Here is a 14,295-nt window from a genome sequence, read left to right on the forward strand (position 1 = left end):
TTTCATGCACGAGCATATTTTTCTGCTGTCGAAACGACTGTTGCTACTTTCTCATTTGAAATTTGAGTTGTTAATTGCAATTGTCACCGTTGTACGTACAATAATTATTGCATTTTGGGTTCTACTTCTACTTATTTTTAATGTCAACTGATGAAAATGTTTAATGCTGCATTTGCAGTGCATTGCAACGATTGTTTTTACTTGATTTTAAGTAATTCATTTAAAAGTGTTCGTATGCCGGCAGTTATCGCTGCTACATGCGTTTGCTGCTGTTTGACATATCGCAGACAGGTAACAGACATTCAAATGATAACTACAAATCATTTGTTGACATCACTTGACTATCGTTGATTAAGCAACAGAAATTCGCTATGTAAATAATTGATGTTTTGATGCTTAAATTGTACACTGAATGCATTAATCCAAATTCATAGGCCAAGCCTTTCTCATGCGAAAATCAGCTGCAGGTTTTTAAGTAATTCTGATTTTTATTCCACGCACTTACAGATGTTTCCAGGGTATTTTCACTTATCTTCGGGAAACAGCGATTTGCATAATTAGTTCATTAATAATGTATGTGTACTTTTCCATATTTGTCTGATTAAATTTTAATATGCACCCAAAATTATTATTGCTTGCAGCTTTAATGAAACTTAACCCCAATATGGATTATATTTGAAGTACATGTATTCTACATGTATTCTGGATTAAACGAGCTTTCAGCTGCTGAATATACGCATGTACATTAGGGTGCCATTTATTTTTAAAAAGTCAGAAAATTTGCCGTGGCACCCAACAGATCGGTTCATTTTACTAAAAAAAGTAATCTGTGTAAAATTTTAGTTCAATTGGATAAATGAAAATGGAGCCCCAGCAGCCCCAAAGATTGGAAAATAACCAATTTTTCCATAAAATTGATATTTGATTGCTTATATCTCCAACATATTTAATTTTACATAAAAGCTTTCCTCCCAAAAATTATAGATTCAGTAAACAATTCATTCATACAAAGTTTTTCTGTATTTCTAATAATTATTGAATAAAAGAGAAAATAAACTGTGATATATATATAACAGTTAAATAGTATGTGGGATATTCTTTTACAAATCGTACACCTCTTTGACCTCATGATATCCGATTTCAAAAAATAATGCCATCCTGAACATTTTCATTTCGTGGTAAAATATAATTTTAATTCTAAATCTAAATAAAATATAAGAAATTAAAATTCTGGGGACAGGTTTCGAAATAAAAATTTTTTTGTGATTTTGCGGTTAATATTAGTACTTAAATATAAACAATCTTAATTGTTTAAATAATTTCTTAATTTCTTAGTTCAATCAATTATCTTTAAAACGCAGAAAAGTTTAAATTTCTACCATTAATGGAGCCTGAGATATATCCATTTGAAAATGTGTATACAATACCAATTCTCAAAACCCCATGCGTCCATATCTCCTAGGAAAAAAAATACAAAATTTTTTCCTAAGATACGGGTCTTCTTATTTTATGAAATGAGCACATAAAAAAAATTTCAACGAAATCGGCGATCATGATGTCATTTTTTGCCAAAATCCGTCCGATATGTAAAAATATGATCCATACACTGTTTTTATTAAAAAAGTAGTATATATAACAATGTTACTTATAAATAATGTATGTACGCAGGTTACATCATATATGAGTCATACATGTTTCGTAGCTTTCTGTTATGAAGAGAGTAGGTTGTTTTCAATGGCAAAGGATTATAGAATGTAACATGAGTGTGGTTCGAATGTCGACACCACTGACAGTGTAGAGAGAGATGCCAGCTTATATATCTAATTTTATTTTATTTTATTTTTATTTTAATTTTTTTTATTTAGTTTAATTTATTTTATTACAAATATAGTTTGATGTTTTATTTTTATTACAAGACAGTTTTTGTTTCACGTCGTCTGATGAGTCTGGGTAGTTCCCAGATGAAACGGGTAAGTGGTAACAAGTTTTTAGCCATCAATATGAGGTTAAGAAGAAAATTTTTTACATATGTATTCTACAGTACTAATTTCCGTTGACTAGCCATCACTGTGTCCGGATATCGTTATTTAACGATATATTGAGAACATGGTCTTGTAACCATAATTTGGTTATGAGGGCATGACGATGACAAATCTCCAGTTTAATTTTAAAAGGCTGGGGGTTTGGGCACAATACAATATTTTTAATATGTATTGAATAGTCTTTGGTTCTTTGCTTTGTTTTATTTTGAAAACAACATTGAATTTAGTAACAACCGTCATTAAATTATTTATTAATTTTAAATAACAAAATATGAATTTGGTGCATGACTTTTATTTATCGAGATATAAAAATGGAGAATTCGCCTGTTCCTCCATAAAAAAAACTTAGCAAAGCGCATTTCATTTGCTAAAAGGAAAACATTTTTTCAAATATATTTCCATTTTTAAAATTAAAATTATTCTTATTTATAGATTTAAGAAATGATTCCAAGACCACTAATGATGGACATTTGGCAATACTCAAACAACTGTATGTTCAGTCAAAAATTCACATGATGTATATAGACCTGATGGAAAAAGACTAGATATTTGCCACACAGAGTGTGCCGCGTAACACGGATTGCAATTATTTAAGTAGGAAATGGAAGGAACTATCAGCGAAACTGAACATAAGCCAAAAAGGACCTACTTTGACTGCAGAAGAGTGGCGTTATCGTTCAAGCAATTGGAAAAATACAACGCGCTGTAAATATAGGCTTAGTGTATCTGATGGGAAGGATATATTTGTTATGGTGATGAAGAATTCGAAACACAACATACATCGTAAGCTATATAAAAGCTGAAAGAATTACAGGGTGCTTTTAATAAATTAATAGGCAGTGACGACGATGAAGCATTAAGTGATCAGTACGACGATAACGAAAATATTCTACCAGATGAGTTGGAACCAAAAGTAGAACAACCTAATACAGGCAATGGTATAACAACAACTTATCGAACGACTGTTGTTGAGAACACGCCACATACTAACGAGAGTCCAAACAAAGAGAATCAATTAGAGTTCATCACACATCGCAAGCAAATAATTGGATCGACTATTAATAGCGCCGTACCAGAAATTGTGCAAACAATTGCACACACAGCTTCTGCAACTACAGAGACAATATCAATAAATGGCGATATACAATTGAGAGAACTAATTTTACATGCACCGGGACAAATAATATACGAGGTTAAAGAAGCGCCTATAACTCAACAAATCGAACATAGGTATACAGGAGGGTGCTCCCATTGCTGACACTATCGCAATCACATCACAGGATGCAGGTGAGCTAATACTCCAGATGAAACGTATTGCAAATGTAAAATTTGAGAAATTAAAATTCGAAATAGAAAAATTTAAATTCAAGAATCCAGGATTTCAATACAACATCCCAGAATTATAGAATTACACATCAGACTTACTGAAAAAACAAGTAGAATTTAAATTAAATAATTTTTTGGTGAATCTAAACTAAGTTTAGTTTAAGTAATAATTCGTGTGGATTATAGTTTATTTACGCATTATTTTTTTTTTTTATATATCATAATAGTTTATAGAGTTTAACTTAAATTATTTACTTATTATCATAATGTTGTATTGTATTGTATAAGCTAACTCGAAAATAGAATAAATAAAAAATATTTGTTTTAATCTCCATTTGTTAAAAATTGAAGCGAACCATTTGATTTAAGTATTAATCCATTATAAGGACTTTTAAAAAAATTCAGCCTACCTTTTTGGTATAAAAGTAAATTTAATAGACAGGAAATTTGTGGACTAGAATAAGAATAACACAATCGAGAGCGACACGGCGTGCGGTGGAAGTTCAGATATATCAAGCGAGCTAGTGCAAAACAATATAAACTTCAAAGAGGTCGAAGAGCTATTGAAACTATTCGATGGCGATCTATAACAGATGAACTAGACGAATGAATTTCTTTTCTAATATCTCAATTGAGTAGTAAAATTGTTTATAAAGAAAGTAACAGTACGAGATAGTAAGGTTTTATATAGTGTAATTATATAGTACACTGTAAGCTCTCTTAAGCGGACACCGACGGGACCAGTGATTCTCTCAAGTTAAAAAAACTTTTAAAAAGACGTGTTTTGTATGAAAATAAAAAAATGTAGACTAATAGCATTTAGAAAATATTTATTCATTGTAAGAATTTTTGCGTATATCCATTACGTCAATATGATCTATAGTAACCCAAATAATTGTAAAACCAAGAATTTTTGTTTTATGTATGAAAATAAAAAGTATCAAATTTAGAATTATTTATTGTCCAACGACAAACTAAAATAAATATAATTATAATTTTATAATTATAACATAAGAAACTACTATTATTAATATTATATTGCTATTTTAAAGATAACGTATATCTTAGTGTATTCCTCCAGACCCATATGAACAGATATGTTCTTCGGTATACATTTTTGTATTTTTTCTGCAAAAGCACGTTTATATCTAAGAAATTGTTAAAAATTTAATTAAAATGGAACCATTCAGCAATTTTTTGATTTCTTTGTGATCTCTGAAGTACTGGTCTCGAAAGTTGCCTTGCATTGATCAGAACAAGTGGTAATCTGATGGAACACAATCTAGTGAATAAAGAGCTTGCGGTAAGTTTTCCATTTAAGTGCTTTCAATGTATTTTTCACTTGTCTTGTGATATGTGGAGCACAATCACTTTACGTTATTTGTCGGATGGAATCAAACATTTTTCATACAATGCATGGTTTCAGTCTACTAACTATTTTTGTGGCGCTCAACTGTAATAGTTTCATTTAGTTTTACCGGCTTATAGTACAGCATACTTTTCTGATCCTACCAAATGCACAACATAACCTCTCATAACATAACCTGTTGATATGGATGGTTCGTCTGCATAAATCCAAGATTTTTAGCTTTTCGGTTGATCGCAGCAAATCTGTTTTTCATTATCTGTCACAACTCGATACAAAAAATCCAAAATGAATGTTTCAGTCAGTTCATATGGTACCCATTTTAGTTCTTTTTGAACCATCTTATTGGCATGAGAACGTTCATTGGTAACTGCTCGAGTATCATCTAACTGCACTGCATGTACATTTTGTGTTTGCGCAGGGTTTTTCCCTCAATAATACTTCCAATTCGTGATCATCTTCGAACTTTTTTGGTTGACCTGTACGGTCTTTGTTACTGACAACACCTTTTTAGAATCATTCAAACTAATTTCCACATCATCAATTAATAACTTCATCACAAGTTTTTTCAAGAACACGAAAACGTTCAGCAGATGAGAGTTTTTGCTAATTAATACTGGATTCACACACAAGTGTTATTTGTAATTTCAGCTGTCAATTGTTGTTGCTTTCAATGCAAAAGAAACATTTTTGACAGTCAAAATTACAAGCAAAACTCTCGTGTGAATCCAGTTTTAGTCAAAAATGTAATACATTCCGTAAATGCTGTTTCGTTAGTTCGAAATTCGATAGGTTTAATGGCAGTTAAGCATATATTGTTTTCACTTTCACAAATAATGACATATTAAATTATAATGTGGAAAAGGACACTGCAAAACGCGTTAGGTGTCATTGCAAAAGAACGTTTAGTTCCACCCAACCACACCCAATATTTATCAGAAAAACCGATAAATAGCTATATACTCCAACTTCTTTCCAAGCTATGTAATTAAAACAGAAAAATACATAAAAAATAATGAAATCATAGAAATAAATTATACTTCTTATATATATAATGCAATAAAATAATCCGTCTCAGATTGTTACTTTAATTTTGAATCCTCTTAAAATCTACATTACAGAAGATGATTGTAAATCAAGAAACTATTTGCAGTGCATGCAAATAATTTCGATATATCGAAATACTGATTACTGATTTAGCGGTAGATACAATCAACTTTGAAGTAAAAATATAAATCAGTTTCAAGCAATTGATCGTACTACATCAGTTTGTTATATTTCTTCAAACACTTGCATATTCATTGTCCAATGCTTGAGCCAGAAATCCAGGACCATCCATGGCAGCAGAGCTAAATAAATCTGAAGGTGTTTTTACTGATTGAACACTAATCACATCGGTGGATTCACTCGATAGGTAAGCGTGCCCGTCTTCCTCCATTTTCCGTTCAATCGCGTTAAAAAAATTACAGCATTGTATCTTAGTGTCATTTGTTAATAACATATATGTCTTATAATAGTTTGCATCCATATGTTGCAACGTATCCAAGTAATTCAGAAACATTTCGAATGAAACTGCATTACGATGTTTACACAATAAACTGTGATGATAATTGCAATTGACATCTATTATCCAGTAACGGTACGGTAGTTCTACGAATGCAGCTCTTTTCAAATGAAGCATAAATTCGTAGTCGTCACTGCCATAACATTCTATAATGGAGCGGTAAGATAAGCCATCATTAATTAACTGATCTACACCTCTAACATTTATTGCTCGTGAAACATTCGCATGACATCGAGAAGAATTTTTTAAGTGAGTTAATTGTACGGCCGGCATCAGTCCAAAACGTACATTTTCCATAATTTCAGCCAGAAAGTTTTTACGTGTGTCTGGATCATGGCTAAACCACTTAATAACTGCGAAAAATACCTCTGTCTCACAGTTGACACCAATGTAATTACACTTTATTAAGTGCATTAAATCAACAGCCTTCATATATAAAAAATCTTTACTAGCGACAAATGTTAAAAAGAATCTTGTTATACGTTGCAACATTGTCCAATGGACAATGGGAATATCTAAACCGATGGATTCTGTATAAAACATCACAGCTGCTTCTTCATTGAAAATTGAGCTATCAGCTAAACAAGAAGTAACGTAGTCTAACATTGCCTTCATTTTAAGAAAAGAGGCTGCTTTTAAAATTCCCACCAAATCCTGCCTGCGAATACCTTTCTTTTTATCAATAATCCAGGCATAAAGTTCCGTAAACACATGAGGTGATACGATCTCTGGTGCTAATTGAATTACTCTTTCATTGGTTAGCTCGTCAAATTTTCTACAATAGGTTTGTAAAACCTTCATATGGCAGTAATACACCTCTGTGCCAATTCGAACCTCTGTATCGTCATATTGTCTATGCGCTACCATGTATTTTACTATTGGTGACAATGATACGCTGTAGTGCGGATGTAAAAAATTCCAAGCATATCTGTACTTTTCGGGAAATCCCATAACACTCATAGATTTCACTTCGATTTTGTTTTTCCTTTCAATATATGGTGATAATTTCTTCTTTAGTTTATACGAACTGACTGTTGAAATAGTTGAGCTAACTGAATCTGTATTTCGATAAGATATGTCGTCCCTTTCGTTGAAAGCCTGAAACATTTTTTGTACCAAATGTTGATTTGCCATTTTTGATGTTCTCTAGTATCGAAATAAAAATAAAGCTGCAAAATTTTAAAAAGAAGTTTTAAATCATTTTCATTTTTGCTAGTATTTATTACATATATACTTACAGTAGTATAAAAATAAATAAAATTTTACAAAATAGCCGGCTTTTCTTTATCTGAAATCAAAAAAAAATATTTATTATAAATATGCGGAAAACCGATTTAACTACTAAATTTAATAATATTTAAATTAACAAGTAGAATCTAATCGAATTATAATATAATATGCCAACTCATATAAAATTATATTTATTATATTTATATATAATTTATTACTATTTAATAACAATTACTATTTATAAATAAAATAATTAAAAAGTATATTGGGTATTAATGCAATGAATGACTCCGAATATATTCTAAATATATTTTAGAATGATCTCTAAAATCATATATTCTTCAAACAACATCGTATTATATATTAGGATATATAAAATCTTTATGCATTTAATCAGATATCGAATTTTAATAGATCTGTTAAACAAAAAGGTTGAAAAAAGTTACTACAACAACTAATTCTAAGAAATAATATGTTATAGTGATGTTCTTAAAAGTATCTGATATTCAAGGTTTACAAGGTAAAGTCAATTATCTATCAAATGCCTTTAATAGCTTAGATCCACTTACTTTTAAAAAAATTAAATTGTTTAATTGATATTTATTTATTTATTTATTAAAATTAATTAATATTATAAAATCTTATAATTAAGATAGGAAAAATGAGTGCTAACTGCCAGGGCCATCAGCTCAGATATTATAAATTAAATTTTATTGACTAGATTTTAGGCTTTAATGTATTTATATATGTCAAAAGTATATTTTTAACAGTAATTATAAAACCTCTTACTGATAGGTAAATATTTGGAATTATATTATTAAGTATATACAATCAAAAGAAGGGCAATCGTTAAGTATATGATCTACGGATGGTGTGCTATTACAAAATAGACAGTTTGATGACTGATCGGCAATCAAAAGGTGTTCGTGAAAAAGTTTTGAATGTCCCATACGCAATCGGATAAAAATTGGACATTGTTGACAAGTGCATAATAGTGGATATATAGCTTTTAATCCACTTATATTGCTCGGTTTGTAGCAATGATTGTACACTGATCATTCTATAACCCTATTGTCTTCCATATGTTTGTTCATAAATTTTAAAATGTCTCTTTTTCGCATGCATTGAATAAGACCAAGGGAGAGCGAATGGAGGCAGACACAGCTTGATCTGCTAGTTCATTTTCTTTGAGTCCTTTGTGCCCAGTAACTCATATGATTTGAATTTTGTTTGAAAAACGTATGCAATTATTTCTGAAAGCGCAGATAAGTTCGCTGCTATTGTTAATATTTTTTAAAGCTTTGATTATAGATTTGCTATAGGTTATATCTAGCACCATATCTTATGACTTCCACATAAGTGGAACTCAAATACAATTTATTCGGAATGTTCTATTCACCTAGTTCTGCTGAATATCGACATTCTTACCACAATTTTCGACAATTTTGTTGGCTTATTTAGGAATTTAAGGAATAAAAAAGTATAGTTTAAAGATAGACTCAAAACACAAATTTATCTCATATCAGAAATTTGCCTTTGTTGCATGATGCATGGTCGATAGCAAGTTTTATTGCCAGAGCCTCTGTAGTAAAGATGGAACAATGTGGTCCAGTCGTAATAATGTAGTAATTTTGTTGTACACCTTCTGCTCAAAAAGTACTCGGATTTTGTAAATAAAACACACAAATTTAAATTTTATTCCAAATTTATTTTATCTCCTTCAAAATATGCTCCTTCTGTAGCAATACGCTTTTCGTAGGCCCGTGCAGGTATGGCTTTTAGTTTCTCCGGCGAATTCTCTTTTAACCGATTCAATCGACTCAAAACGCTTATCACGAAGGGGCAATATGAGTTTCGGGAAGAGGAAAAAGTCGCACGGATCCAGATCTGGCGAATATGGTGCCTGAGCGATGACAGCGGTGCCGTGTTTGGTCAAAAAATCGCGTACAACAAGAATTTTCCATAGTAAAAATCGCTAAAAGCACTTGAGGTAGTCTTACATTAACAGGTGCTGTAAACAAACTAATTGACAGATGGCGCTCAAATTTGTACCATATATCAAGAAAGGGTGTATTTTTTTTTTGAAAAAAGTCTATTACTTAAGGAGTAGTTAACAAACAACAAAATCCGGATACTTTTTGAGCAGAAAGTAATTGCAAATGTGACATGATTTTCAGTTTTTAAACCATCCGTGTAGAGTCCAATTGTTTTATATATGGTTGGTTGGTTGCAGTGGCAGGTCATAAGATAACTTCAAATGTGCCTCAATTAGCGATTTTTCGCCGTTTTGTTACCACATTCCTCGCAAGAACCCTAGTATAGAAGAGTAGAAACTAAATCCATCTCACTGAATTTAGGTAATTTAATAATTTAATAATGATTTAATTTAATTTAATAATGATAAACTATCATAAAAGTATTTTCCTAAGAACCTATATCTTCTGGATGCTAGAGCTGGTTTATATATGGTAATCAGAAACTTCTGCAAACAGCTGTCTATACATTTCGGTGGTTGTGTTACTTTCTCCATAGGTTTGCGGGTTGATTTCAAAAGAAATTGAATGGAGAAACCAAGGAGCTTTATGATTTCGTATTATACGATACGATTTGATGTCGAGGTCGATCAATTTAACTTTATTTGTTCCATTTGGATGGCAGACATTTAAAACCTCCTTATGTAAAATGGCGTTGTTGCTACATTGTTGTAGTTTCGGAATAAGATTATAAGTTGCTGTCCTAACTTATAGGAAGTAGGTAACCCAGCTTCTGTCAAAAAGTTTTTGGTTGGAGTAGTGGGGAACACAGCAATAATTCTTCAAACGACATTATGATAGGGTCTAATATTGCTCTATTTGCACACCATCCAACGACTTTTAGAGCATTATCTAATTTAGAGAGTATAAGTGAGCTAGTGATATTAATCAAAGTTGATACATGAATAAAAATGTGTTTAGATGATAGGTATTTCATAATGTTTAACCTGGTGTCTACATTTTTTCTTAATTCTAGACACTGTTTTTTAAAGTTAAGTTTGTTGTCAAACACTACACCTAATATTTTTAAATGATTAACAATCTTGATGTTAACTACATTATAGCTTAAATTTAGTTGGATTAGCACCAGAAAATTAACTCCATTCTTTTATGTCATTTAATATCTCAGTGAAAATTATTTGAACAATAGATATGTCCTTAATATTGGAAAATATTATTGTATCATTGGCGTAGATAGGGTGTTCAACTCTATTGTATTTCAATATTATTTTACTTAGTGTATCGAAAGCTATTATAAATAAAATGACAGATACTGAAGATCCTTGTGAGATCCCATTATACAGAGAAAAGATATCGGAGCGAGTTGAATTAAGCCTAACACAAAATTTGTGATTAGTGAAAAACGTTTCAACGAAATTAATATATTTTGATCAACTTTCCAAATAGCAATCTGCTGAAGCACAACGTGTGTTCCAATGGGATCAAAGGATTTTTCAAAATTAGTAGCTAAGATAGTTGCTTGACTTTTTAGTAGAAAGAGCAGAAGACGCATAGTGCTGGAGATGTAGAAGGATATCAGTTGCGGTTTGATTTTTCTAAAGACGACTTTTTTAGAACTTATTAGGTTATTTGTAATTAAAATTCTTTTTCCAGAATATTACCCATGTACGGCAAAAGTGAAATTGGGCGTTAGTTACTAGTTTCACAGCTAGATGTTTTTGATTTGATTATGGGAACAATTTTAGCAGTACGCCAACTTTGTGGATAAATACCTTTCTCAAGAATGCTATTATATAGTTCGAATAATATATTTTTTAAGATTGTTGAAAGATTACCTAACAATGATATACGGTCGCACCTCAGGGTTTTTCCCTGTACATTGCATATGAGACTACTATATTCAACTATTGTAATATCAATTTCGACTTTTTTAGCCGTGGCAGATAATGATCTACAATTATAATCATGCTGAATGAAAAAACTTTTATTAGTTATAAATTGTTGAGAAAAATGACAATCTCTGGAGAAATTAGAGCAGATTGTTCCAAAAAAATTTGCAATATTTTTACTTAATCGTTTTTTCTTTGCAATTTTTTTTCAATTCCGTAACTCTGATTGTTCAACGGTTTTTCAAATCCAGTATTACGATAGTCTTTTACCCAGGTACGAAATAAGCGTTTACTGTCAATAGCGATCTTCAAGTTCACTTCAGTCGATTGCCATAGTTTATATATATTGTTCACTCGTAGTAAAAGTTCGTACCACTCGTGTATTGAGACAATAAACTCGAAAGCCAGCATTTCATTCAAGACTGCTTCACAATCGCTTAGAGGTTCTGAATCATCAGTTTAATTTTAACTATCTTATTTCAGATTAAAGGATTTAAGGTCAATTTTAATTTATTTTTGAAAGTTCCCATCGCTTGCCCGACTTTGAAAAAAGCGAATAGATTTTATTAATAAACCTGAAAAAGATTTTCGTTAGCTGCGTCAATCAAAAGCAAAATCCAACTGTCGCTTCCACAAGGCGTGGAAAATGCTATTAGATTACTATACAGAATTCTTGTTCCAACGCTTTTTTAATGCCGACCATATTGCCACCATTATCATAACCTTGACTTGTCAAATCTTTCCAGTCATAGCATTCTTCTTTTACCATCTGTATCTGCATGTGCGTGAAAACTCTATATGAAGAGCAATAGACTTTTGATATTTAAAGCAAAATAACCATATGTGACGTTATTCAGTTTTCCAGTAAAATACAAATTCGAAAAATGTCTTCTATTAAAATTCTTAGGACAACTTTTATTAGATTTTTCCACGCTTTGCTGGGGGCCATTATAAGTTAAATCATGACACTATAAAGCTGTTATTGGAAATATCCACCTCTTTGGATCTAAGTTAATAAATGGATTTCTTAATTGAAGTACTTGCTCTTCTTTTCTCGAATCATAAATATTCACAATTTCATATTTTTTATTGAGTTCAGAAAGTTGATTAAATAACTCTACTGAATTCCTTATCGAATATAGAACTAAAATGCCTCATTCTCATAAGGGATGTCAATCATTTCTGTTACCTAGGTTGGTATACATTAAACGATGTCGACAACCCATTGGGCATTATTACAGGAGTACAAAAACTTTTGGAACCCTTAAAAAATAAAGAAATCGTAGATTATCTGCCTTTGCATAAAAATTAAATTAATCAACACTTTCGTTAAAGCACTTCAAGAGGACAGTGCGAACTAAAATATTACCACCAACAGCGCCTAACTTCTGCAAGATCTTATCAACCGGTGTCTTCGCCACATTATACAAATATTCTGGCATGACACAATATCAACAAATTAGGGTTCGGAGCTAATTAGCTCGTATTACTAAAGATAAAATGCCACTAAGATATGAATGACTTGAACATATTCTTCACAAGCAAACAGAAAGGATATATAAGAAAAAATATTTTGGAAATTTTTATAGTCTCTGAGAGCATCACAATTTTCTCTAAAAAAGTACATATTTGGATAACTGGAGTTTTATAAATCAATTAATAGGCATAAATAAAATATATGTTGTAACAATATTCTTTTTTTTTTTCAACTAATATCAATCTAATAATTTCAATCTAGTAACGCGTATCAAATAAAGTGTATTTCTTCTAAAAATTTAAAATATAATATTTCACTTTTTCGCTATTTCTCAACAAATAAGCGCACAAATATATATTTCAGCAGATGGTTTGTTTTTAAGAACTTTGTTCTTTAGAAAAAGAACAAATATAACACTTGAGAAAATAAAAATAGGAATTTATGTAGAAAATGTACTTACTCATTCACGGATCTTTTAATTTATATATGAACAATTCTTTGATGTTAAAATGCGACCAAAAATGATAATATACAAAAAAAAAAAAAATTTTTTTTAATATATTCTTTAGCTACTTTGCCTACTAACTTTTTTAAACCTAATTTTTCAAGGCAATCCATATAAATAAATATAAACAACTAAGACAATTGGAAATTGCAAAGTAAAAAACAAATCAATATATTTTTGATTTCACCTTAAAGGACACAACAGGTGGTTTAGTGTCTGTTCTTCGGGAGTTGGTAGACATGCGTTGTAGGAGATACTACAGGAGAGGTCAAGCTTACCTCAATCCCGTCCTATAGTCCAGTACCCTGTAAAGACAGATATTAACCTATATACCTCTGATTCACTTCTGTGTATCAAGTCAGATGTTCTACATTTGGAATAGATTGGACATGTACGCCTTGATCTGACTGTTGATTAAGTGTCCTAATCTTATTTTATTTTTCTATTATAGTGCTATTACTACTTTCTTCCACAAGTTAAAAATAAATAGAAACTGGTAAAACGATGTATCCTAGTTTAAGCCATTAATCGTTGCTACCGACAACGAAGCCCATGATATGTAAAGCAACTAAAGTACCAAAACTCTACAAAAAAGCAAAGAGAGCAATATGCTTCAAAAGTACATTCCACGAAGCTAGGTAAATAAATTTTCTGGGTACCCAGCTCTTTTGCTGCGGTAAATATAAATCTTTATATACCCCACTGGAGATAGCTTTATTAAACGTTTGTTGTTTAAATTTGCGACAGCAAATAAGTGAGGATCATGGATCCTAAATCCGTAAGATTTTTCGTGTCATAGGGACTATAAGGACTATAGTACATTAATATGTAATTAGCTAATCTACTTTTGGAAGATTACAGCTTGTTTTGAATGTATTCATTCACCGTAATTTTTGAATTTT

At 31.0% G+C, this 14,295-nt stretch overlaps 1 protein-coding gene across 1 annotated transcript; it reads right to left on the bottom strand.

Annotated features, from left to right (window-relative positions):
• Positions 1 to 5,799: 5,799 nt before the first annotated feature.
• LOC119662512 lies at positions 5,800 to 13,429 on the bottom strand. The gene is made up of 3 exons (XM_038072145.1): positions 13,349 to 13,429; positions 7,537 to 7,586; positions 5,800 to 7,467 (listed from the first exon to the last, which is right to left on the bottom strand). Exon 3 carries the CDS (start codon positions 7,430 to 7,432, stop codon positions 6,017 to 6,019), a length of 1,416 nt encoding a protein of 471 aa, XP_037928073.1. The 5' UTR covers positions 7,433 to 7,467; positions 7,537 to 7,586; positions 13,349 to 13,429; the 3' UTR covers positions 5,800 to 6,016.
• Between the last annotated feature and the right edge of the window lie 866 nt (positions 13,430 to 14,295).

The sequence above is a fragment of the Teleopsis dalmanni genome, chromosome X (genome assembly GCF_002237135.1).
Source record: "Teleopsis dalmanni isolate 2A chromosome X, ASM223713v2, whole genome shotgun sequence".
NCBI lineage: Eukaryota > Metazoa > Arthropoda > Insecta > Diptera > Diopsidae > Teleopsis > Teleopsis dalmanni.

Bases quoted from the DNA above. Each gene is read 5' to 3' on its own strand.
- LOC119662512 (XM_038072145.1), bottom strand. From the start codon at position 7,432: ATGGCAAATCAACATTTGGTACAAAAAATGTTTCAGGCTTTCAACGAA.